Source organism: Agelaius tricolor, unplaced genomic scaffold (genome assembly GCF_023055355.1).
Source record: "Agelaius tricolor isolate 1412-34295 unplaced genomic scaffold, bAgeTri1.0.p SCAF_5, whole genome shotgun sequence".
NCBI classification, from domain to species: domain Eukaryota; kingdom Metazoa; phylum Chordata; class Aves; order Passeriformes; family Icteridae; genus Agelaius; species Agelaius tricolor.
The window spans coordinates 46,405,321-46,432,287 of record NW_027269265.1 but is presented as its reverse complement, the minus strand read 5'-3'; the positions used below and the strand labels follow the sequence as shown (position 1 = coordinate 46,432,287).

Below are 26,967 nucleotides of genomic sequence, written 5' to 3'. Positions count from 1 at the left end.
AGCCATGTTAAAAACAGATGTCCAATTGTTGGACTTCTGATATTTCCAGAATACCAAATAACTCCCGCTTCAGAAAGGCTTGTATGTATTCAGTGAACAGTATGGGCCCCAGGGCTGTAATACACTTCACTCTTATCATTTCAACATGACTTGCTCCTGTCTACAGAGGTGCAAAGATAAAGTTCTCCAGACTGGCAAAAATATAAGTTCACACCTACTACAGGAAGCAGGACGTACTGGTCCCTCATAATTTTCCTCCACCTATTTTCTTTGTTTTCAATTGTGCTATTGCCCCTGATCCATGATGCGTGGTGAAAAGCAGCATCTCTCTCATGACTATCCAAAACTGGATGGGAGCATGACTTGATTTTCAGGAATCTTCACAGACTTCCTTCATCACTTAATCTGAAGCAAAAAAGAAACTCAACCACAATAGTCAAGCCATAATAACAAATAAAAGCTACCACTGAGGGAAGTGATGAGGGTCTTCAATTCAAGAACTAGATGTAATTACAAGTTTAGCAGTTGCCCCAATGCAGTTCAGAAAATGCAGCCAACATGAGAAGCAAGCCTGTGTTTTGTCCTGCAGTATTTCTAAAGAAAGAAGGCATACCAATGATCCCTCACAGGGACTTAAGTGTCAGATTGGAAGGGGCATTCTGATGGCTCCATCAGACTCACAATTCCACAAAGTAAGAAGGAAGACTAAAGGAATCTAAGTAGTATTTATGCAATAAAAAGAGAATTTGCTAGAAAGAGTAAAGTTTCTATTGTATTATAAAACATCAAGAAAAAGATATTTAGATGCAACTGAAGACACCAAAGTTACTTAGCAGCTACAAGACTTTAGAGTAACAAAACTGGAGAGCAGAACCATCTTTCTCAGAAAATTCTTTCTGTATTAAGTCTCCTCTGTGAAAGGAGCACCCACACCAGCACTAAGTGAATCCTGTACTGACAGAAGTCAACCCTAACTTCAACAGAGATACGCTGCATTTACATCAGATAAATCTATGGCTCGTGGTTTTCTTACCAGTTAGACCTTTTTGTGAAACTAAATCCTCACTTTCCTTCTGACTTCAGGAGGGTAGCAGAGAACAACTTCCCAACACATGACTCACTACAGAAGAGAATAGAAGGGAAGGTTCTAGAAAAAAAATATTTCCCATTTTGCATCATCATAAACAAATTGTTTTCAAAAGAAAACAATTCTTGAATGAAATGAATAATTCTGCCAACTTTTCATATTAAACAATGGGTTAGCACAGATTTCTTGGAAAAATAGATCATCATCATCATTGAAACTACAGAAGTATCTGTTTTGAAGGTCAGCTTCTCTGTTGTGGACTAGCCCTACTCAGAGAGGAAAACAAACCACGGGGAAGAGTCAGCTACAGCACCTTTTCTGGGATAACGTAGCCCAGAGAAGGAATTGTTCTCACATATGTCACTGAGTGTCTCAGAGGCCTTGTATTAGTGAATGACTGGCACTGTAGAGCTCAGCTTCAAGCACACTTTTTTATTCTACACCATGGAATACCAGGCCAAGGCAAACAGCAAGGGCTGCTCAGGAGCCACCTCCACTAGTGAGGCATCACCTCTGGAACCAGAGGCTTCTCACTACCACAGGGAATTTTCCTGTTGATCAAAAAGAACTGAAAACAGATTCCTTCACACCAGAGAAGGATGCTTTAGATGCCTCACTTATCCTTACTAAGGAAGAAAAGGAAGTGGCAAAACTCTGAGGGTCTTCCTGATTTACAGCTTCAGTAAGTCCCAGGGGACTTGTAGGACTCGGACCTGTAGGTCCAACATGATATGCAGGAAAGATTTCATTAATAATGGGTACACTTCAGACAAGATGAAAATAAAAATATATTAATAAAATCAATTTTGGGTGTTCCCTTCCTATTTCTTTTCTTGAGCTCACTTGCTGTATGTAACCCTTCCACTGGCCTCATGTTTCCATGGAAATTTCAGCCACTGTAGTGACTACAAGAGTGGCCTCACACCTCTGCTAAGGAGCTCACATTGGTGGGAACTCATTTCAAAGCTGAAGCATGATCAGGACAAAGCTTCACACTGCAACATTGGGAAATAACTCCAATAAGTTGTATTGGAATCTCATTATAAGTAAATGCATCATTTCATACACCAGGCCAGTTAGATCTTATTTTTACAACCTTAAAATCTCAAGTTAAAAAACAGCATTCCTGAGCAGTAGCATACAATCCAGATGCTGCTCTTCTCTACTGCTGAATCTAAATCGATTCTCAGTTCTGAGGACACAACCATTCTCCCTGAGCAACTGATTGCAATATTGACACAAATTAGCATGACCTGTTTTAAGTAAGTTGGAGAAGTTGCTTCTAGAAACCAAAATCCAACTTCCGCTTGGTCTTCAATCTAGTACCATAAATAAAAGTTAATATCAAAAGCTAATTATAAGTAAGAGAAATTTATTTTGATTAGGATAGCTTAAGACACAAGGGATTTACTGTATCCAGAAGTTTTTTTGCATGTTCTTGAACAGGCTTCCTATCAGCTTTCTTGCAGTTCTGTCAGTATAGCCTGTGGACTGTTGTAAGCAGCATACACAAACAGCTATTTCTTTTCCCCAACATTTTTTCCTTATTCTCTAGAAAGATGCATCCATTTTCATTTTCTTCCTGAAGGTAACAAGGGGATAAGGAGGCTGCAGGAGGCTCAGACACAGCACTTTGGTTTTGTGCTGTTTCACCACAATGTTTAACTCATTATGACATGCAGGATAGACAAAGACCTTTTGATATGCAAGGTCATTCCTGAACCACAAATATTATTATCAGGAGTCTCAAAGTCCCTAAAATGTCACGTCAGAAGGCATCTGTCACTACTTAAGAGGAGCTATGGGTTGTCATTTAAATGTCCGGTTTCTTCCTTCCTTGCCTACAAAAATTTCACAGATTAAAAAAATAAAGGCTAATAAATAAATCAAACATCATACACAATACCCAGGGTGGGCAGCAAGTACACAGCCTAAGCCATGCCTTACACACACCCTGAAGCCAGCACTTCTGGGGGTTAGGGATCAAAACAAATGGGAGAGAAAGAGGGACGTTGCTCATTAAATAATTATGGGGTTTAGTCTAAATTGCTAAGTAAAAGAGTCACTGCATGTTTAGCAGATGCTGCTGTGTAAAAATAAATCCACTAAGATACCAGCATGTTTCACTTTTTCCCCCTGCTCTACTTCATAAGCAGGATTTCCATGATCAGACAAGCATCCACTGAACAGCTGGACAGTTTGCCAATTTCACAGCAATCAGTGCTCACTGAACACAAGTTCTCTTCCCAAACCAGAAGCACTAAAACAATAATGATAATAATAAGCTTGAAGGGATGAAAAAAAAAAATTCTTCCATCTATTCAGATTTTTATACCCGTTATAATGCAGTTTTACTTTGTTTGGGTTCTTCGGGGAAGCAGGAAGAAGAATCATCTTCAGAGTGCTTCCTCCTTCATTTAAGGGATATGGAGGAGAAATGCTTTATTTGGTCTGTCAGTTTCTTGGTATTTTCAGTAAACAACAGAAAACCAAATCAGACATCAGCAGACCCTGTTATGCATTATGAAACACTGTACCTTAAAAAAAAAGATCCTTAGCTTCTGTAGTACACTGAGTCTTCAACTTTCCAAGTAGTTTATACAAGGCCCATTATCAACATTACAGGTGACAAAACAGAAGTGTCAAGAAATGACTCTCAAAATTAGAGATAACAAAAGAAATCAAACCTGCTCATGTCCAGCCATTTTCTCACCTACTTAGAAACTCTTCCATGAAACAGCAAAGAAGAAATGGATCTTCCTTTCAATAAAATGAAAAAGATAGCTGGGCATAAATTAATCCCACCAAACTTAATGTTTTAGCTTGGGGGAACCTTTATGGACCTGCTTTGACAAAAACCTATTTTATAAATAGAGGAAACAACAGAAGAAAATGCTACAAATCTCTCAACACCTAGATGCACCAGTTGTGACCTTTCAACCTTGGGAGATTTCAAGTACCCAGCAGATTGCTACTGCTGATGTTTTCCCTATGGACACACTAAAATACATCAGCAGTACTACAGATCATGATACATCAAGTTTGTGGTACACATTCTAGGCCTGGCATCAGCATTTAATTCGGTTCTGAAGGGGTTAATTGGGAAATTTGATCCTTTATATTGCCCTAGGAAATCCACAGTACATCCCTGATTAATGTGACAGGATGCATCAGTTCATAAAGGGTGAAATTTACCCTTGCACAGTAGGATAGCACTAGACCAACACTTAAGTCTCACTTAAGTGCTTAAAATAATGAAATATCAAAGAGTAGCTAACTGTAGATGAAATTCAGTGTCAATAAATGCATAATGTGTGAAAGAATAATGTGAAGTAGTAATATACATTTCTGACTCCCAAGTTAGCTGGAGTCACTCAAGAAAAGAGTTGCCATTACTTCAGACAGCACAATAAAAATATCAACTCAATGTGCAGAGGTAATCAAAACTGACAACAAAATGTTGAACAATCAAATCTAAAATTGTACTTGAGAATGAGATAATGCCAAAGTATAAATCAATGATACATCCCCAGCTGGAATACTGACCTCAAATATGCACAGTAGAAATAGGTAACATTAAGAGAACAGCAGCAAAACCACTGAGTGCATGAGGATCATACCAGGATAGAATGAGAAGATCTAGATTGCCATTTTTGATGATCAGACTAAAAAGGAACACACTAGACAATGTTAGACAAACACAGGATGATGAAAGATAGAGATGATACATTAATAATACGCCCTTAATACCAGGGCGTGTGTTAGCTCTACTAAATAAAAGGGAATAAAGTTTTAAACAAAGAAAGAAGGAAAAGGAGTAAAGGATTTTGATGCTTCTTTTCATTCATTTGGGACAACATAAAATCACATCCATCTGAAGTACAGAGTTACTGGGAACAGACTCCTATCCCTATGTTAGAATAAAAATCAACTGGACAACTGGAAATCTTTGACACATTCAGATAGAAGGCAATCACTAACCAAGACACTGGGGGGAAAAAAAAAAGAAGAAAAAAAGATCCTCCTGCTGGTGATTCAGAAGTCAGCTGCTGCAGAATTTCTAAAACTGACCACTGAAAAACTCCAGTATACCATCCTGAAACAGGAGAGAACATGGGTCTGACACAAAAAAACTTGGTTTATCATAACATCCCTGTTGTGCTCATCGAGAACCAGACTAAAACTGACAGCAGTGCAGAACACAGATACCCAAGACCCTTTTAAATTAGTAAATCCAGGTATCATCCTGACCCACCACAGCAGAGTGGGGCCTTCTTGCCTGGTTAGAAACTGCAGCACAGACATACACAAGGAGAACTAGGATGAGGGTGTGAAATGGCATGAGATTTTGGACAATGTCCAAGACAGATCTAAAAGACAGGCCCTTTTACAGTTTTGCACCTCACTCAGAGAAGTAATAAGTATGTGGTTATGTACAGCTCTGGAACAAAAAACTACTTTTCCTATGTTCACTTTCCTGAGATTCAAAGATTGTTAAGCCTCAGACTTAAAAATTTACCTGTAGAGCCAAAAGTACCTCTGTCTAACTGTGTGTGTTTCATCACATAACTCCTTATCAATGGGTATTAATGCAAAATTAATAATTTTGATAACTCTGATAGGCCTTCTAATGAAAATGAAGTACAAATATTACAAAATCTGATGTGGAGCAAGCTAAGTATTGGGAAGGTACCAAGTAAATATCAAATAAAGAATTGTCCTTATTTTCTCAAGGATTTAATTCCATAAAGATATTGAACTACTGACTTCCCCTTCCTTACCACCTCCTGCTGCCAACAGTCAGACAAAATAAACCTCATCATACAGATTTTTATTGAGATCTCTTGAGACAAAAAGAAGTAATTTCTGGACTAGAGGCTAAGTGTAAGAGTTCTAGGCCTAAAAGTCAATTGTCTAAGAGAATTGTAGGCATTTGTGGATAGCTCAGAACAGAGGCAATAGCCAAGCTGTGGGTATTGTATCAACATAGAAATACAGTTGCTATAAATTCAGAGATCACTGACACAAAGTTAAAAAAAAACAGTCAAGGTTACAGAAAGACCTTTTCAAAGACTGAAACAAATATGCATCTCCTTGCAGAAAGGGTGCAATATCTAAAACCTCAGACACCAAAACCTTTCATAATGCATGTGGTTTGATACTTTTCTCAAGTAACAATGTCTGAAACAAGAAAATCCAACACCTAGACCCTTTCCCAAATTTAAAAATTTTAGTCTCTGTCCTTACATAGAAGGTTGAATCTGTACTAGAGTCAGTCCAGCAGCACAGAATCCAGGGCTCTTAACCAAATAGCACCAGTTGAGGATCCAGCCCATAGTCCCAAAACCTGATCTTTCAGTTACACTTACAAAATAAATCAACTCCAACTAAGATTATGGGATACAAACTCAGGCTGCTCCAGGAGTAAACCATGGTTAAACTGTGTTTCCTGTGAAGTAGTGGAAATCTAAAGTAAGACTCAACAGCTTCAGAGCTATCAAGCCATTTTAACAACAGTATAAGCAAAGCACCAATTTGCCTGTGGAGAGAGGCAGACTCTGGGCTTCTTCATGATCTCACATATCCCACTTTTCCAGCCTGTTATTACACTTAATAGCCTTCAGTGTTCCATAATATGAGTGAGCTTACAGTCAATCACACTCTGTGGTGCTGAGCTTGCAAAGCAGCATGGATCAAGATCTTTCCATTCCCTTTGAAATCCAAGTCTGGATTGCTCCAGCTTGTTTTTCAATAGAGCAGTATTTTCAAATGCTACAGTTCGATTTTACAATGCTGCTGGCAAGGCTGGGAATCAAGCTAAATCCACATGCATCCAGCAGGGAAAGTTGCCACAGGGGAAGAGTGAAAAATCAAAGGGTGAGCACTAAGATGATCCTGTACCACTGACTGGCTGAATGCCAAAGAATAAAGGTTTAATACACAGAGAAGTGAGAAAGCCAAAAAAGTTACTTCCAATATTGTCAATAGTTCCAATACTATGACAGAGATGGAAACACAAAACTGGAGGGGAAAAAAAAAAAAGCTGCTGCATATGTATTGTTTCTTTGTCACCCACTTACATTTCAATTACTAAATGCTTCTCTTCAGCAGTATATATCATTTTAAATAAGCTTCACAGCTAACAAGAAAAAGTATCATGGGGTGTTTTTTTCCTGGTATAGCTTATAATGAAATAATATATGACTAATATTTCTATCTATACCTTTTACTGCTTATGGTGTAGTCTTTGCTGAATTTGTTTCAGGAGAGCAACTACAAAATATCCTCACTTGAAACAGCTTTCCAGTAGCACCCATTTGCTGACTTCAGTATGGTGACTCCTGTAAGGACACATGGAGGACAACAAGGTCCATGGTAGGATATTGTACTGCTCTGCTGTGTCAAATTGCTGTAGATCCAAAGAAATGGCAATGAAGCACCAGAGTTGCAACAAGAAACAAACGAAAAAAAGTGTAGCAAGAACATAAATTTGACCCATCATTATGAGAGTTTTCATGTAAAACACAATCTCTGAACAAAATACAAATGGTACAAATCTGATGACCAAGGAGAATTTTAGACTCTCATGTAAAACAGCCTGTTATAACCAGAACCCCAAAACTACAGGACAACGTTGGTTTAAGTTGATATTTAAATACTATTTTGCATATGAATTGCCTTGCCTTACACAACTTCCAAAGTGTGGAGAAACAGCAAATCTATGCAAGATCTCAGCAAAAAAACGCTGAATGCCAAGAATTGCATTGCAAAGGTCACAGTACCAGGTGTACCCAGTCACAAAACCAGAACCAGTAAGAAGGCAAATGAGTTTTAAACCATTTCCTTTCATATCTCAGTATTTTTACAAGTTAAGAGACAATAGGCAACCAAAGAAACTGCACATATAGAGCCTACCAACACTATAATCACACCTGGTTTTCTGTTAAGGTTAGGGAATAAGTCTTGGTGATTTAATTTCTCCTAGGATGCATGTACACCTGTGTTAGGACTAACACAAAAGTCTTATCAAGGTCATCACCCTACCTGCAGCAATGGCCATAAACCACTTGAATTCATTTTTAGACTGGAAGCAAACACATTTTGAGATTTTCATTAGAAAAAAAAGTATTTAGAATAATCAATGGGGGTAGTGATGCCTTAAGTTTTAGCTTTTTCTAGGTAGCCTCTTCAGGGATCAGTGGAGAAGGACAACTTTGCTTTTTGAATTGAAATATGACGCACTTCTGCCTCATCCACAGCCTAGTAATTCAATTTTTGATTTTTTTTAAATTTTAAACCTTTGAACTACCACAAACTTGTGGCAAAATAGGGAAAACTCAGGTTTTTTAAAAAGTTCATTTCCTTACTGAAGCTTTTGCATTGTTATTCTTTGGTGGATTTAGTTTAAAAACTTGTATCCCTCTCCACTGGATGGCAGAAAGCTGTTCACTTTAGCCCTCTCACTGCCAAACTGACAAGCCTGCTGAAGAAAAAAAAATGAAGGGCTCAAGGTCTTTTTTTTTTTCTTTTCTTTTTTTTAAACATGCCTGATTAGCCACCAATTTTTATTCTGCCTCCAAAAAATGAACAATAACCTACTGCAGCATGTGTTACAGTGCTGTGTTTTAAATCACTTACAGGAATCTAAATAAGCAAAAATAAAACTGTGTTTTGGAGATTGTGGGCTAGGCATGAATGAGTGATGCCTTTCTCCTATGCTAACTGCAGGCATTAAAGGTCATAAATGGTCACTGCCCCTCTAATATATAATCTATGTGCACTGAGAGTTCTTTGCAAGGGCCAGATCTATCCCCAAAATGTGCACCAGGCTGGACCTTTGCTTCTTGACTGAGGCAAACCCAGCAAAAAGAGTCAAGACTTACACACCCAAGAGCATCATGGGTGAAACAACACTTTTGCATCACATATCTTAGCTGGCACAAATGTCTTTTGATAATTTTCAGCAATTATACCACAAGTGACCTAAAGTATTATCAAGTAAGGCCTCAAATTTGTATTATCTGCTGTCCACAGTATCAAGTTCAACCAAATACTGCCAAGGGCTCATAAGCCACAACCACTGTCCATCACTAAAAAGAACAGAAGTTATTCTTTATATTAATGCTTTTTATTTACTGATCCCTTTCTTCTTTAAAATGTACCAACCCCCCCCCAAAACAACAGAGAAACCTAAGCAGTAACTTTGGTTTCACTTTACAGATACACAGTAGGTTTCAAACATCATAGTCAAAAATCAATACATTTTAAAACCACTAATCTTAACTGGAATTATTTGCCCTAAACCCTTCAGCATTCAATTGTTAATGAAACTGCACATATTCCTACAGAGCATGTATGCAGTAGCACAGCCACAGATAAAGCATGATTTTGACATTTACTGTAGTCCTGGAAAGGAAACAAGCCAAATGCATCCCTGGCACAGCTTTAATTTTTTCAAAATCCATTTGCACAAAACTCTGGCTTATTATCTCAAAAACAGTAAGGAGCAATATTTTATTTTATCTGTTTTCTGAACTCCCATTTTTACCTCTCAGAACATAACTAAGTACTTCAAAATAGGTCTTAAGTGGGACTCAAGTTATAGCTAAATCTCCTACTAGCAAAAGGATAAATTTTACTCCTAGGACACTGATGAGAAGATTCTCCTTTCCCATTAGCCAAAATATTTTTTCCAGACAGTAACTAACAATGTGACTATCTTTAACGCCCATGTAACAGACTCCTAAGGTCATCCCTTAAAAAAAATTCTTTGATATTTCAATTTTCAAGTTCATCAGCAGCCTCCTCAGAAATGCCTGCATTCTTGACAGTCTAGTCTTCAGAATAACCCGGGAGCTGAGCCACCCACTTCACACCGACCTATACCCTTTCCAGGCAGTAGTTCTGGGAGCTGAATCTTACAGAGATAGTATTTTGTAAATACCAGCTTGCCAAATAAGACTGCTGGTATTATCCACGGGGTTAATTTTGTAACCTTTCTTTGTCTTTCACATCCCACTTGCAAATTTAGGTGGGGGTGGTGATGAGGTGAGGACTAGAAAGGAAAAGAGAGGAGATATGGGACTATGTGGCAGTTTAATTTGAGGCACTTTTGAAGGCTTCCCTATCAGTCCATCTGAATCTCCAAAAAATGACTTAAAAGGCTAAAAAAAAAAAAAAAAAAGAAGAAGAAAAAAAAGCGCACACCACCAGAGGGCTGCTGCCTGCAGGAAAATGAAACTGCTGCATTTTAACACTGCAGTAGAATTCCACCAGCTCCACGGAGGCATAAATAAAAGTGACCAAGTTATAAATCTTTTGAAACTAGAACACACAGCATCATACATAGTTTTACTCGGTGACATTTTGTTTGAGAGATCAGGGACAAATGCCCCTAAGGAAAGAAGCAACAAAAGTCAGCATAGCCACATATTGTCAAAATGGGAATATCAAAGCAATTTCTCCATTTTTTTAGATAGTTAGAACAACTTTTTAAATGCAGCCACAGAAATTTCAGCATTTATCTATCAGTATTTCAATAATCAAAAGGACGAGCTATGGAAGATAAATAAAGCATAAACAGATATCATCACCTGGCAGACCAGGCTGTATGGTCCAGTCCATCCTAAGGAGGTTAAAAAAAAATTTAAAAAATCACTAGACCTTAATAGTAGGGTTATCCCAACCCTTTTCATGATGCTTTTTATTTGTGATAAAATTATCTATGCTAGCTGGTAACCCTCTCAGTCCCAAAAGGGAAGTCAAGGATTATCTTAGTTTTACACCAGGGCATCAGAAAAAATTATATATTTTTTTACTAGTCAAAGGCTCCACCCCAAGTCAGTGACTAAGCCTGTTAAGGCCAGTGAAGACTACATATTTATTGTTTCTGAATAATCTGCCTTACAACTGCACAATGACATGAACAGACCCTGTATTGTACACGTCTCTACTACTCTTGAAGCCAAGAAATGTCCCAGCTAAGATTCCGTAGCATTTTAGAGATCACAAGAGTACAAATAGTGACCCAATCCTTTGAGAAGTTCAGTACCTTTAATCCAAGGAGCCTTGAGAGTACAGAATAATTTTGCACCAGAGATTTAGAACTCTAGAGGATCAAGCAGAAGGTTGGCATTCTGTGTACACACACAAAACCCAAACCAACCCTGAAATGAAGTCTCCCATACACAAAGTGTACAATGCATTATGTATAAAAATGCTCAGCTTATCCACATCTGACACATCAAATTGATCTGCAGCTGATGCAGAGTTTATCATAGACCAAAACAAAGGCACAACTGCTACAAGTAAGTAATAAGGTAAACAATGGGGAAGACAGGACTTCTACGCAGGGCAATGTTCTTTGGTGCTCTGGTTCACTTCTCCAACCTTCACTGCCCTCTGTTCATTGCTCTTTGTGCCAGAAGAGAACAGCACTACCCACCAGGGCTAGAATTCCACCTGTGACTGCAAGTTACACATAGCCTTTGATTCAGATCCTTGGCCTTGCCATGTGTTCAATCCCCACCATTTCAATGAGAAGAAAAAGACCTAGAGCACACGAGTTTCTCCCCTCTGATGAACTCTTCAGAAATTTGCAGTACAGCAGACACTTGAACAGTAAATATGATGTCAATTTTGATATTCTAATCAAGGTTGCTATGAATTCTTGCGAAGCAGTCCTCAGCCCACCTGGTTCCACAGAGCCACAGGCACCAAAGCACTGAGGATAAATAAGAATTGGTGGAGCTAGAGAGGCTTTGCAGCCATAACTCATCTAATTCAGTGGTTATAAGAGAACTGTTGATGACAGCATTGAGGATACAAATCCAGAAACACTGCCTATTTTTGCAGCATTTTGTCTGAGCAGGACAAGGCACCTGGTAATAAAGATGGCAACTGTCCCAATCATGCTAGTAGTCTGGTTGCTCCTTTTCCTAGCAAAGATGAAGTAACGACAAATATAAGGACATCTTCTCCATCCTGAAACTTAATGCAGACTGGTTGGGTAATTTCAGTACTGGTATGTATGCATGGAATACTAGAGAAGAATTACTACTAGAAGTATTAAAACATGTGCTTGCCTTAATTTGTGTGTTACCTGAGCAGACAGACTTCTGTTTTAATGATGGAATATAGTCATTTGTAAAATGCTGGGCCTGTATTTTCAGTTTGAATTGAATTTGCTTACAGTATCATTCCACTTAGTGCTCTAATTTGCTTGAATATTCACTGCAGAGATGTATTCCTAGGCTGCTCTTAACTAGAACACTGCCAGAGGTCTGCCTCTGCTGCCATCAATGAGAAGCTTGCTCATGAGTCAAACTCCCCTCTCAGATAAACGTGAGGAAGGCCTTGAAGTCACTGAGAATGCACAGATGTAACTGAGAGGGGAATTTGCCTAAGTAATGTCTTCATTGCAATCAGGAAACAACCAGAAGTAAAAGAGATGTAATTTCATAAATATGAGCAATTAAATAAACCACAGACCCAAAGAAAAGCAGCACGGGACAAAACCCAGAAACTCTAGGACAGATCGTTCTTTATTGACGATGATTACTGATTTTAATCAAGCTTTGCTGATTTACAGGAGTGGGAAGTTTGGGGGAAAAAGGGTAGATTTAATTAGCTTCAGAGGCTAATGACAAACTTGAAGGCTGGAGCTCGCAAAGTGTAAGGAATCTTAAAAGCTGTGCCACTCATAGCCGTGCCTTTACAAAAAAACCAAATGCTTGCGTTTAATGAGGCGATAGGGCCTGCGCCATTGCCAAGTGCTAACATAATACTTGGCTTTGTCTTTGGTGACGATTCTCTACAGACAGGCATTGCAAACACACAAACGGCTCTCAGTCTTCCTCTCAGCTTTCTGCAGGAAAGGACTACTTCAAATACTGCCACTGTACCAAAATGGATACATGGAGGAAATGCAGAGAGAGCTCCCTTCTTCCCACACTCCCCGAGCACTGAGCTCAGCTTTCTGCAAACAGAAATGCCCAAGTTCAAGTCTCCATTGCCCTTGCTTTGCACCGCTCCAGCAGCAGCAAGCAGGCAGCAATCCAGCCTGCCAAGCTGTATGGGGATTCCCCCAGCATTAGGGAATCGTAATGTGCTGTTAGCACCACCATGTCCTTCTAACTTTGGTATAAGAATCTTAGCCAAGGTGAGGGCAATATCTGAAGAGCAGTGGTATTGCAGCAATCTCGATCTGCCACAGCAGCATCTCATGGCCCTCAAAAACAAGTGAAGATTACAGAACCTGCGCTGTTTAGGACAGCTTTCTGTTAACCTGATATTTTAAAGGAAATAAAATTTAAATGGTCAGGTTGTCTGTCTGCAATTCCCCCATAACATCAGAACCCATTATCAAGTCTGAAAGAGCAAGGGAAGTCTCTAAGATTCTACAAATTCAGTGGAGAGTGCTGAACGCCTGTGGAAAAAAAACTAAGACTAAAACTATCACTCCCACTACGGAAAGCTCACTTGTGATTTATTCTTAATGTATTTCAAGAGAAAGAAAAAAGATGGACAAGCAGCAGATACAGCTCCAAATGAGTCACAAACATTGTCCTCACCTAGTCCAAGAGACAAGGGACAGAGAAAGAGCAGGAGCAGCAGGGAACTATAGGGTACAAAACTGGAACTGAATTCCTTTGTTTTACAGTTCACTGAGCAAGTTATGGTTTAGCTGTACAGGATAACAGAGAACATCAGAAGAGTTGAGGCTGGAAGTGATCTCTGGAGATCACCCTTGGTCAAAGCACAGCCAACCAGAGTGGCTGCTCAAGGCTCTGTCTAGTCTGGATTTGAACAGATGCAAGGAAGGAGACTTCCCAACATCACTTGGCAACCAGCGCCAGGTGCAACCCACTCTCACAGTGAAGGAGCTTCTTCCTATATTTAAATGAAACTTCCTATTCACACACAAAGGCCTGACTAGGATTAGTGCCTTAGCATGAATGGGATTACATGCAGATAATGTAACACAAATTATCCTTCCCCTCAGTTCACAAGCTGGGCAAGACACATAAAATGTGGAAGAAAAAAAATATACCTAAGAGAAAATAATTCTCCAAGGACATACAGTGCATCAGTATTCATTTCCCAAAGACAAAGCATCTTGCCTAAGTAGGAGACAACCATAAAAATACCTTGTTTTTTAGTCTACCATGCCCATACAGTTAAGAAAAAAAAATCTGACACTAACATATGCTTATTTAGATATGGGCTATGTCCTTGAGTATTTCTACCAGCTCTTCAAGCAGTAAACATGAACCTATTAAATAGAGCCTTGGAACTGTAACATTCCCAGAAATTTTCTGGGAGAAGATACCTTCCTAGCATCTTAATTAATTTTCTCTAAGAGATTACAGCAGTAGAAAGAATCAAATATCTGTCTAGTAGCCTCTAGATTAGGATGACAATCTTTGGATCAGTTTCCATTTTGAAGAGGCAAGGTAACATCAAACATTAAAACAAAGATACACAAACAAAACCACAAAAGCAGCCAAAAGAAAAACCAACCAACCAAAAACCCCACAAAAGTGCAGACCAAAAAAAATAGATGATGAGGACTTCAAAAAGAAAACCATAGCCCAAACCTGTACCTGCTGCCAGCAGGTTTTCTCAACATGACAGCCAAGCTACCCATCATTCAGAATCTGAAAATATGGTAATAGAATACTGGGAGAGATTAAGGGATTCCAGTATGGTAAAAATCTTAAAACAGTCAAATCCATTCCTTAATCTTGGGGACAGGTCACACTCATTGAAAGGCATTCACACAATCACTAAATGAAACTCACTCAGGGCAAATGGCTGGCATGATAAGTAACCCAATCCTCTGCTGGCAAACAATCAGCAAAAGACATCAGAAAATTTTTAGCATCCCGCACAGTACATTTAACACCACAAAGATTTGGAATATGAAGTCTTATTTTCCCACTTAAACTTGTGCTTTAATGCAAATGCAGCAAAACATTAGTCTTCTCAAAGTCTTACACTAGATGAGTCTTACACTTCATCAGACCGGGGCATTTATTTTTTAATATAATTTTTGAAAATGAAATTGTACATCTCCAGCTCATGTTTAGCTGAAAATATGTTCTTGAAGGTCCCTCTTCTTCATAAATTATATTCCTGTAAGGCAGACGAGCCAACACTTTGAACCCGGGCTTTGGTGTGCCTCATCCTGGACCAAAGCAACAAAACAATCACTTTTCCAATTGGAGTATCTGTGTAAAAATCTAGTGTCTGCACTGCTAGCCATGCAAAAAATAATTAAATAATATTTAAGATATTATTGAAAGCAAATTAAGAAAAAAATTTCTAAATTAAAAATAATTAAGAAAAAGAATGAAAGAAGAGAAAGAGCTAAGCAATTTCATCATCATTCTCTGCTGGATCAGTATGAAGACCTGGCACATTCTCATTTGCAGCTGCTGTTCCACTTTGATAGACTGACACTTAATAGTTCTAAGAGTAGGCTTTAGACAAACAGTAAAAAAAATTAACATATTTTTTGTCGAGTCCAGTTTGCTTCTTCCAGAAACCAGCTCCTCCATTCCTGCTGTTGCAGTCAATAGTGCTTTAGATAGGTAAAATACAAGGGGAGTCAGTTTATGGCATTTAAAGCTGAACACACAGAGCAATGACACTGCAAAAACAGAGTGTGTTAATATATAGGTAATGTAGACATTCTTAAAAAATACATACATTACCACACTGATTTGTTTTCTCCCCCATTAAGCATATAGTGCAAAAGAAAGCAAATCAAAATTGCTAAAGCCTCAGGATACAAAGACAGCATGTTGTTTTGTAAGTAGAAGCAGAGAGCCAGAAGAGCACTTACTAAATGGATGCCTGAAAACACTTTTCCTTTTTAGAAAAATTAAAGGTAAGTACTTCACTGGAAATATTATCATGCCTATAATTCCCTCATAGTGTTAGAACATTGAAATGAGAAAGAAAAATAGATAGTACTTGCATCCCACCCTAAGCCACCTGACCATGATTTCTCTCCTCAATATCCCCCTGCACCCCGCATTAACCCATTAGCTGTCAGCTAATTCACAGATCACAGTGCAAAGTTTTCACCAGCAATAATCTCCTTTTGTCAGTGGCTGGCAAGTTATCTACTTTCTTCCAAACTCCTTAATTATAAAAATCACTGATTATCAATGGATGTATTATTAGATAAAAAACTGAAAAGCAGCCTTGTTTCTCTGGTGAGCTACACAAAGAACAGCCCCTTCCACTCTAACTTTACTCCATCCCAAATTAAAAACGTTTATGTGGAAAAAACCAAAAATTTAAAAAGTATTTCCCAAAGTAGGTACAACAAAAGTCTAAAAGCCAGAAACTGCTTAGCACAGCCATGGGGTGCAGAACAGCAGGCTTGGCTATTAGAACTCCATGAAAGAGTTATTTAGGGCAGCTTTAGGGCTACTTTATATCAGCTGGCCTGATATGTCTCTGTGGCCTTCAGGAAATAATAAAATCATTTCCTCAAAATAAAACCAAGAACACTAACAATTCAAGGAAAGTGTCCTACGCTACCACCTCCAGCACTGAGCATCCATCAGCCACCTGCACCAGCCTGAAGGTGACTCTGCCCTCTGGGAAGGCAACAGTACCACTTGCAAAAGGATGTACCTGGGTTTGCCTAAACACACACCACCATTTACCACCTTGGTCCACACTCCTTTCTGTCCTTAGTCTCATGACACACTTGCATTTAATAGCCTTTAAAAAGTTTATCCCAAGGTCATGGCAAAAGAAAGAGTGCAATCCTGTTTATACAGGACAACTGCACCCCCATAGGCATCTCTGCCACAAATGACATATCCAAGAACAAAATGCTTGCAGCTACATCAGTAGCCAGTAATGCACTTCTATGAAAGGAACCAAAACAAATTCTGCTGTTCTACCTAAACTCCACTCAAACCCAACTTTCAAAAGCTATGAAGCAATGGAAAAAAATCTTCTGGGTAATTTTTTTAGTGTGGTTTTTAACATATTTTTATTAGTAATGTTTCTAGTCTGTAAATATAATTAATTCATAAAAATTTTATATTCCCATTCAAAATTAAATGTAGAATAAGTAAAATGAAACTGGATGAACAATATTAATATGCTCTAAAAGTAGTCATTTTATATCAAGTTTAATCTGGTCACATTTCTGTGCCTTTTTAAAAGACTTTCTGGAAAACTCACATCTACCAAGCATGGATGCTCATAGGAATAGTGTCCAAACTGTCCAGAAAAACTGAATTTTTGGTTTGAACTTGCAAACATCTGCATTGGAAGTGCTTGCACAATGATCTAAGCAGAATGAAATTCTCTTATGCAATCTACACAACAGACTACATTCAAGAGTACAATTCAAATCTTTGAATACTGCATAAGCGCAAAGAATCCATAAGTGAGGTAAAGACAGTTGGGGAAAAGAGATAAAAATAGCTGTTTGCCAGAAAATCTGAAACAAATAAGGATTTAAAGGAAATCACTCTGCATTTACAGACACTGCAGATGAAGATGGTTCAAGTTCATTAAGAACACTATTTACAACAAATTATTCATGTTATTCTACAGATCATTATGGCTGTTTTGTAGAAAAACATAATGTTTATGCATGAACTGGAAATGGAACAATCTCCTCATATTCCATAAGCAGAGTGAACAGCATTATTGACTAGGGTTGCTAAACATCTTGGGCTTGTTTAAAAAAAAAAAAAAACAGAAAATTTCTTTGGGATATTTCTTAATAGGATCATCCACAACAAACAAAAAAAAAAAAAAATCCACCCTCATCCATTTATCCCAGACTTGATGATCCTTCTACTGAATTCAGCTCAACTTCAAACATGACTGACTTCACAAGGGCAAATTACAGTATCTTAGCATTAGAAGAGGACCACTACTTGAGCATTCATCTATGTCTCTACCTTTACTGCACTTCCATGGAAATCTACATCCAGGCTTCCACCTTGTCTTATTGAGACTGCTCTTGTATGTGCATAGTACAGACCTCATGCAATGTCTTTTACTTCAGAAGGTATTACTTCCAAACTTCTGATTTCCTTTCCATTTTTTCAGCAAGCTGGAATTTTTCCACCACATGCATTTGTTCTATATTAAGCACCTGCTAATTTTTAGGTGTGTATCACATTTATTATTGCCATTGCAATTATGGTTTAACTCTCTAAAGCAGACAATATTAAAGACTTCCCAAAATATACGTATGGAGTAAACTTATGGTATACTGAAAAACATTGCAATGCTGGAGAGTCCAAAGCATTCACTGGCTGCTCCACTCAGTTTACAAAAGGAATTGAAAGAACCTACCTAAGACACTACTCTTGGTTCTTCTCAGAATCACAGATTTTCTAGAGATCAAAAGAATTCCTCTCAGGAGGTAAATTTTAACAAGAATATTTTTTCCTTTCTTCAACCTCTCTCCTCACCCTAATGCAGTCCTCCTTGCTGTGGCAGAACAAAATGATGTTAGAACAATAACAAAAAGTAGAAAAGTGCTTGAACGGTGCAAGAACCCTGTTTGTGAAACCAGTGCTTCCACAGTTCCTGGTGGCATCTGGAATGTAAGTATGTAGTCATAGAGGTGTACTCATTTGACAGTATCCGAATTTTAACAACTCTTGGGTGAGAAAGATTACTGTGCTTTACAAAGAAAAACAATAACCCAGAGCCTGCTGCCGTTTCCACAAGTTCATAATAATTGTGCTGCTGATAATGAAGTAAAAGACTAACAGCATGCCCCTACAAAGTTTTCAGAAGGACAGAAGTCAAAATTCATTTCCACTGCATTTAGCAAACAGGAATTTGCTAATTCAAACAATAAACAAAACAAAACAACTAAAAAGAGTGGAAGTCATAAACAGGATAGCTGAACTTTCTAGTTCAGACAAGTAGGAGGGTAATACTAGTTTATTTCAGTCAGTAAAGCAGGCAAAGCAGTACTTTTGAAAAGTGAAAAGTATATAAAGTTAAGAAAGACCAAATCTCTCAAAACTCGTAACCATTACCTGATAATCCATTACATGTGAGTCACTATGACATAACCTTCCTTGGGAAAATTTCATTATTAAGACCTCTACTACCTCCAGTACTGCTTGCAGTATTTATTTTTGTGCTTACAAATTCAACATTTAAGTCTTCACAGACTATAATGAGGAAGAGTTTGGGTTCATACTGCTTTGAAAGAAACTTTCATAAGGAAAGCAAAGTATATGTATGAAAATATTATTAGGATATATACTGGTTTGTTGTTTGCTTGTTTGTTTAAAAAGGCCACAAGGAAAACTGCAATGATTTACACCTCTTACAATGATATATCCATCTAGACAGCTAAATGGAAGAAAGCTGTACTCCTTAGATTATCTCTAGATCCAATATGCTGCATTAGAAAAAAAATTGTGGCAGTATGAATGAAGAGGACGTACTTTGTTTAGCCTACTTACCTAAGAAAACCAGGCTTCTGAGACCACATTGACTACCCAACATTCCTTGAACAGAGCTGAAGTTTTCAACCAAATTTGACAGAGACAAATAAAAAAATTAACAAATTTCAATTTCTGCCAGTGTCATGGAAACAGATGTGTAAGGCTGTAAGGAAATGACCTGTTTAAGCTCTCACTGAATAAAAAGCTATTAAATTCTCTAAGACCCAAATTTAATTATTTCTGTTCTTACATAACCCAGCAGCACAGTGCTGAACACCTCGCTCATGGCTCATATATAATGAGCATGTTATACACCAAAATAGCTGTAAGCTATATGGGATGCAATGCAGGAAAGGAAACCCCTACACTTTTTGTGAAGGTCAAAGTGCCGTGAGTTTCAAACACAACTCTCTGTACCGGGCTTAAAACAGAATAAAAGGAACATAAGAAAATGAATAAGCAACATTAAACTTCCCATGAAGTTTATCTCAATGTGAATAGAGTAACTCCCACTTAGAACTAATGCCTTATTGCTTGTAGACAAATCAGCATTTTAAAAATTTCCACTAGGCACTAAATTGGTGCTACAGCAAACAATGATACCAAAGCCTATACAGTGACTGTCAAATGAAAACACAAGAAAACCTTCCAAAATGCTAAAGACCTTCACAAGAAATACTTCAGTTCCTCATCTTTGCACCCATTAATAAATATTCACTACAGTCAGTTTGAATTAGTGTTAAGAGTTTCAAAGGTGAAACAGGTGTTAATGAGGCCAAAAGAAATACAAGAACAGAGGTAACTGTGGAATTAAAAAAAAAAAAAAAAAAAATAGACCAAGGAATACCCAGGAAGCTGTTTTCATGTAAAATTAGAGGCAAATGAAGAAAACCTGTACCTAAAGCTATAACACTGGTTCATGATCAGGTGTGACTGGGGCTTCTCAAGGCACACTGTTTCCATGTGTGTTACTGTAACAGGACACACATCCTTTGCTCACTGTTAATTACAATGAAAGCCTCCTATAATTAACGATGTAAAAGAATGTACCAACGGAACTGAGATAAAACAACCTTTCCCCACACATCCATATATATGCATAGCAGTGATTTTTTTACTCTGGCAATTCTGCAAAATTATTTTTTTAGTACAACAATCAAGATTCTGATGCCTCTCATAGTCTTGCAAGATCATTTACATAGAGATTCCATGAGCTATTCCGGCAGATGACGTCAGGAAGAGGTGCTCTAAATTCAACCTATTACAAAAGCAAACCATCTTGCTACAGTACTCAAATGGGATGTTAAATTCATATGTTGCATTATTAAAAAGAATTTTTGTCCCTCTCTCATTCCCACTAGGGGCAAAGACCTAAGCCCAACCATTTTTCAGCACTGCCCTGTGTAGCCCCCTCCCCAGTTCTGTGCCTGAGAGGCCCTAATCCTCTCTTTGTGGCATCAGCCACCCTCGGCCAGCGTGATGCACCAGCCCAGAAGGCTGCTCAGGACAAGTTTTGCATATCTGATCAATCAACACTTTCAGTTGTTACCCACCAATTTGAACAGAAGGCTTTTCCCTGTCAGTTTTGCCCACCCACAGCCAGATGTCACCAGGTCCCACAACACCCCAAATATCACAACCGGACCTCTCTGCAGGGATCAGTAGGTTGCTGGCTGCTGGTAAATACATTTTTTCAGCTTTTAATGTGGCAATCAGCATGAACTTCACAGAGAGAAAGCCAAAGGAAGTTTTACCCACCATTAAGTTCTCCCTCCATGGAATCCTAAGTCTGCTCTGAACTATGAGTGAACCCTCACTCCTCCTCAAAACCCCTTCTTCTGATGCCAGTTATTGGAACAGTCAGTAAGCAGGTAAGAGTGATTAATACGTTTGTACAATGCCCATGTATCTGGGAGCAAAGCTTGACCTGCCTATCTAAAATAACTTTATGGAGTCAATAATTTTTTATTCCAAATAAAAGTGATGGATATGAAGATCACTGCAAAATGGACAGGACTTTGCAACAAAACTTACACTTCTTTCTATTAATCATTTCATTTTGTCAGATTTTTCTTCTCACTCTTCCTCATCCCCTTGGAAAAAAAAATTCGAAAACATTACCTCCTAATCTTCCAAGCTTCAAAGTCAAGCTCTAAATGAATTATTACAATCACAACTTCCTTCATCTGTAAGCCACTGCAGCCCAAATGCCAAGATACCCAACGTACTATGGTGAATCAGGCCCTCTTACTGCACTGCTCGTCCTCTCCCTGAAATGCTGCAGGTTGCCAGCTTACCCACCAAAACAAGCAGGATGAGGATGAGCTACATGGCACACACTGGTTATGCCATTCTGCATGCTCCCAAATGTGATTAGCACAGAAAATGTGAGAAGACCAGAAGGCATCTTTCCATATTTAGCCATGTATGTTTAATACTGAGTTAGATTTCACCTCAGTGCATTATTCCATTAATCAAGGGCGGGTATAAAAGGAGAGACACAGACTGACATCAGCTACTTTCAAGATCTCTCTTCCTCCTTCCCCCACCTCCAGCTTCTATGACACGATGTATTGTGCATTTCATGTGCATTCATGTGTGCAAACAGCAGAGACTTATCTATAAAGATCAGTTATATGGTAAAACTGCAAAAGGAAACTTTCACCCTTGTCCAGCTGGTTGAATAACTGCAGAGGCCAACAGCAGCAAGCCTCTAAATACATCCTGTTCTTCTCTCTCCACCCCCACGTCGCTAATCACTTAGGAGGAAGATAGGAAGATTAGCAGAGAGGAAAAAAACATAACCAAAGCTGCAGATAACCCTTTAGGACCACAACGTCAGGCTATAAGAACACGGAGCAAAAGGTTAATGCAGCTGTATTTTCAGGAATCTCAGGCACAATTGCATTTAAAGGGGAGGGAGGGGTACTGAGAAGGTGAGAGAGAGAGAAAAAAGGAAATGGTGATGAAGACAAAAATGAATTTGTCATCTATAGCTGGCTCTTTGATCACCTGGAGTATTCAGGAAAGGATTATCAGCAGAAATAGGGCAGTTTTATTAACATTATACCATAATTTTTCTTGTAGGATATTTTCATTACCATCATTGGAACAGATTTTACTAAGAACACAGCTGCAGGAGACCCACTGAGCTATGCAAAGGATAAAGGTGGTAACCAAAACAGTGACAGAGAACTACATAGAGCAACTGATATACTGAAGAGATTTGAAAAAAAAAAAAAAGAAATATAAATAAAAGTCACTTCCACTAGAAGACAATGTCATCTTCATCCATGTCTCTGAACGGTTGCTATGGGGTTGTGAAGAGGAGGGGAAGGATGGGGGGGAGGTTATAATCAATCATCTCAGAAGAGCATTGCTTCTTACAGAGAAAGATCTGGATTTTGACTGTGTCCCTAAGAAAATTGCGGACTGCAGAGCTGCTGCCACGCAGGGCAGTGAGGAAGCAGGCAGAGCAGAGGCAGCAGCTGGGGATGGAAACGCCTATTAAATCCTTTAGACAACAGATGGGCAAAGCTCGGCTGGGTTATAAAAAAAAAATACACCACAATGCATCATGTTTTATTGTCCCACCATAATGAACAACACTTAACACCCACATGCCCAAAGAAGCCCCCCTATGGCTGATCTTACCCCTTCTCTAAATTATAACCTCAAGTCTCAATCCACTTTTGGGGGGATCCCAACCCAATGAATTTGCCAGATGCCATTGCTTATTGCACCTGTTACTAAAAATAAAATATTTTAAGAAGGAAGACGTTTGGGCTTCTTTTTAAGGGTTTTTCTTCCAATTAATACTCCCCTGCCCTTGAAGTGAATATGCTATCCAAGCAAGCAACAGTAAGTCCAGATCTTGAACGCATTTAGGGGATCTAATTATGTCATGTAGGGCAGAAGCACCTGCTCTCTGCTAATTCCCTCCACTCGCTTTCCTCTTTTTAATATTTCTTACCATTGTTCCATTCAGGAAAATCTGCTGGGGGCAAGTTTCATAAACAAGCCTTAAGAAAAATAATTAAATAACCTCCCTTCCCCCCTTCCCAACCCCTCCTACAAAAACACAGCATAACCAGAATGAATTCTGCTACCGATCCTCTATTTTTCTTTTATTTCAGACCCTACCCACAAAAACCACCAGCCCATCCATCCATATTTGCTAAATACCCACAGCAGTCAGTGCCAGAGACATACTGTACATATTTCCACCACCCCCCCCCAACTGCACCTTAAGGACTACACCCTTTTCAATCATGATGTCATGAAATACTGCTGGTGACTCCCCCACTACCACCACCACCACCTCCTCGGTACTACAGGCTGTGAACCTTTAATTTCAATATAATTTGATTAAAAAGAAAAATGCTTCTAAGTAGGGCAGTGAAGAAACGGATGTGAAAATCCACTAGCAGCAGATCATCTATTTTTTCCTCTGCATGCACTCTGGCTGTCATCAGAACAACACCCATTAGCAGGAGTAACGAACATAAAGCATCCTGGGCTTTTTTTTTCTTTTTCTTTTCTTTTTATAAAAAAGGGATAAAAGGAAAAAAAAAATGAAGAAAAGAAGGAATTACAATGAAAACTAAAAATAAATAAAGGCCAAAATCCCCTATGAATATTATCTCCACTGAAACAGCAAATGGGAAAAGCTGAACCCTCGAACACCCCATCCCCAACACCTCGCCGGCTGCTACAGCACCTTCCCTCTAGCACCGGGGCTGCTGCAAAAGAACCAACCTGTCTGTCCTTTTCCTAGGGTTTTCTCCAAACGATAGGGTCCAACATATTGTGCATGTTGAGCTCCGCTGCCTTCTTTCCCTGTTGATGTCATTTCTACCTGGATCTGTAATTCTGCAATGTGTATGTGCTGATGAGCTGGAATTTCTCTCTCTGCAGCTCTTTAAATTCCCACTTTGCAGCTGTGCAAGCAAAGCACTCTTTTTTCTTTGCTTTAGTCCCCTTGGTTGCAGATTTTCGTCTTCCTCCTCTTTCTTTCCTCTCTCTCTCTCACGTGCTTGTTTTCTCGCTGGGTCTGCTCGGGACGCTGAAAGACGAAGGAGTTGTTTCAGTGTTCAAGGAGGGGGATCTACGATCCAAGCCCGAGGAGCATGATGCTGGTGATCCGAGCTCCGCACGCCTTGTTCTCTCCAGGAGCTGTTCAAGGGAGAGCCAGAGCCGGAGCAGCGGAAGAGCCGGGGCCGCAGCTGTGAATGGCACTGAGAGCAGCCAATCCCCTCGCCTCCCACCTTCTTCTCCCCTCCTCCTTCACTACCTTTTCTTTTCCATCAGCAGCAGTTGCTGCCTCTGCCTGCTACAGAGCATCATGACCAATGGCAGCAGCAGCAAACACCTAAGTTCATCAGCCTATTGATAAGGCACAATTAAATATAATTTAATGTGTATATTAATTTAAGAGCCAAACATACACTTCTTTTTTTTTTTTCTTTTAACCTCTGAATTCTACTCCACTATGCAGCTGCAGATTATTAAAGAAAAGGCAAGATTGTGGTAGGAAATAGGAAAGGGGGAAAAAGCTACTTCTGAAAATGAACCTGGGAAATTATTTGATTCTATTTGATTCTGGCGGACCTCTGTCTCCTGGGGGTTTTACCCTTTAAAGAAAACCTTGGAGAAAGAGGGGGGTTGTGGGGAGAAGAGAAAAAAAACAGGCACAATTCTGTAAGCACTGAACTCAGTGACAGACCTGCTTTTGAATTAGATGGGAACAAAAAACTTCAGGTCCTTAGATGAACAGATCAAAACCTGAATGGCCACTCTCTTAATTAAAATTGCAACTGAAAATCCAGGGATTAGATGGTAATAGGAGCAGATTGCCTGATCCACAGGCACTGTACTAGCAGTTTAAGAAAACTTTCCCTGTTTTTGTCCAAGTATGGCTGTGTTTAACCTTCAGACATTAGGGAGCTGTACAAAAGAAGGCATTTTGCAGATACTTCAAGTTCAGCAGAAGCCTATGTTCTTTCTGGATTCAGGACTATACAACAGTTTCAGCCAGTCTCCAGGGATATCAAGCTGAAGCTGTTCCCACACACAGGTTCCATTTTTACCTTCTCTTCCCTGCTTCAGACAGAAAACTGGTCAAGATATTGCTATTCAAATTACAACTCAGACACAGAGCAAGAATTCTTGAGTCAGGGAAAGTAGCCTTGACAAGCCTGTAAAGAGAGTAAAGAGAGGGCAAAACTTTTACAAGCACTATCATTATCTCATTGAAAGAAGAAGAAGAAGAGTTGCTCATTGAAAGAAGACTACTTCAGGTTTGTTTGTTTGGGTTTTGTTGAAGAGGGAAATTTACCCTTTTTAAAATATCTATATCCAGAAACAACAGCTGCTCTTGTAAATTGGAATAGAACTACCTGTACCACAGACAACATGACTATCCACCAGGTTGCAGAGGAGTTAGTAAGATGGGAGGAGGAGGGAGGAAATCGGGCTTAAACAATTCCAAGATTTCTTCAGGGAACAAAACCCTAACACTTGCTTTGGGAAAAAAAACCAACCCTGCTTTGCCCTTTACTGTTCACCTTAACTCACTTGGAGACTGTGTCAGTGCAGCAACCTGTAAGCAAAATCCCAAACACCATCCCCATTCCTCAGCTGCCCCCTCCACAGGCACCCTGTGTGACCACCCACCAAGACTCCTTCCCTGCCAAGCACTGCTTCTGTGTCTTTCCAGTGGCAACCTCTATCCCCTCCAACCCTCCAGGTGTTTACTTGGCCCTTACTGCTCTACTCAACTCAACTCCAAATTGCCATTTCTCCAAGCTCCCCAGACCTCTCCTTGTTCTCCCACATCCCTCAGAAGATCTCCTTTCCCTATGGCTTACGAGCCATGATGGGACCGTTCCAGGTGAGGCACCATGGTGGGAGAAGCACTCTCCCTGATGGGCTCTTGCCTACAGAAATCAAATGCTGGGGCTAATTGAAAAGTGTCATGGTTTCTGATGTTTTACTCCTCTCTAAATATCTACCCTCCCACACTACCAAAAAGTTCCAACAGACAGTAAGTGACAATGCTGAACTGTGGCAATGTCTACATAGCTTGCAGAAAAAGGAAAATATTGTTTATTTGTATAAATTAGGTACCCACCATATTAATAATGCAGGGGTGAGTATCAGCATAGATCAAAATCTTTTTTAATTCCAAGATTGTATCTTAAAAGGTATTTAATATGAGATGACGATGTCTGTATGTAGATGAACCATATATGGGTCACGTTATTAATAGAAAGATGAGAAATCAGACAATGTTGACAATCCAAGTCCAAATTGCATATTTCATACTTGTTTCTATTGGGCATTCAGAAAAGTGGGTTAAGAGACATGGATGTTGCAAATATCCACCTTCTGCCACAAAATATGTGTCAGTTTCGTGGCTGG

The 26,967-nt window shown here is 39.1% G+C and overlaps 1 protein-coding gene across 13 annotated transcripts in view; it reads right to left on the bottom strand.

Moving 5' to 3' along the window:
- The window catches only part of BRSK2 (BR serine/threonine kinase 2), a 304,213-nt gene extending 279,427 nt beyond the window's left edge, over nucleotides 1-24,786 (bottom strand). For 6 of the 13 annotated variants that reach the window (XM_071427716.1, XM_071427719.1, XM_071427720.1 and 3 more), the window contains exon 1: nucleotides 24,304-24,784. In XM_071427716.1, coding sequence (XP_071283817.1) covers nucleotides 24,304-24,397 — 94 coding nt within the window. In that variant the 5' untranslated portion in view covers nucleotides 24,398-24,784. Of the gene's footprint in view, nucleotides 1-24,303 lie in introns of all 13 variants that reach the window. The other 7 variants (XM_071427726.1, XM_071427728.1, XM_071427724.1 and 4 more) reach the window with 3 other exon arrangements.
- Between the last annotated feature and the right edge of the window lie 2,181 nt (nucleotides 24,787-26,967).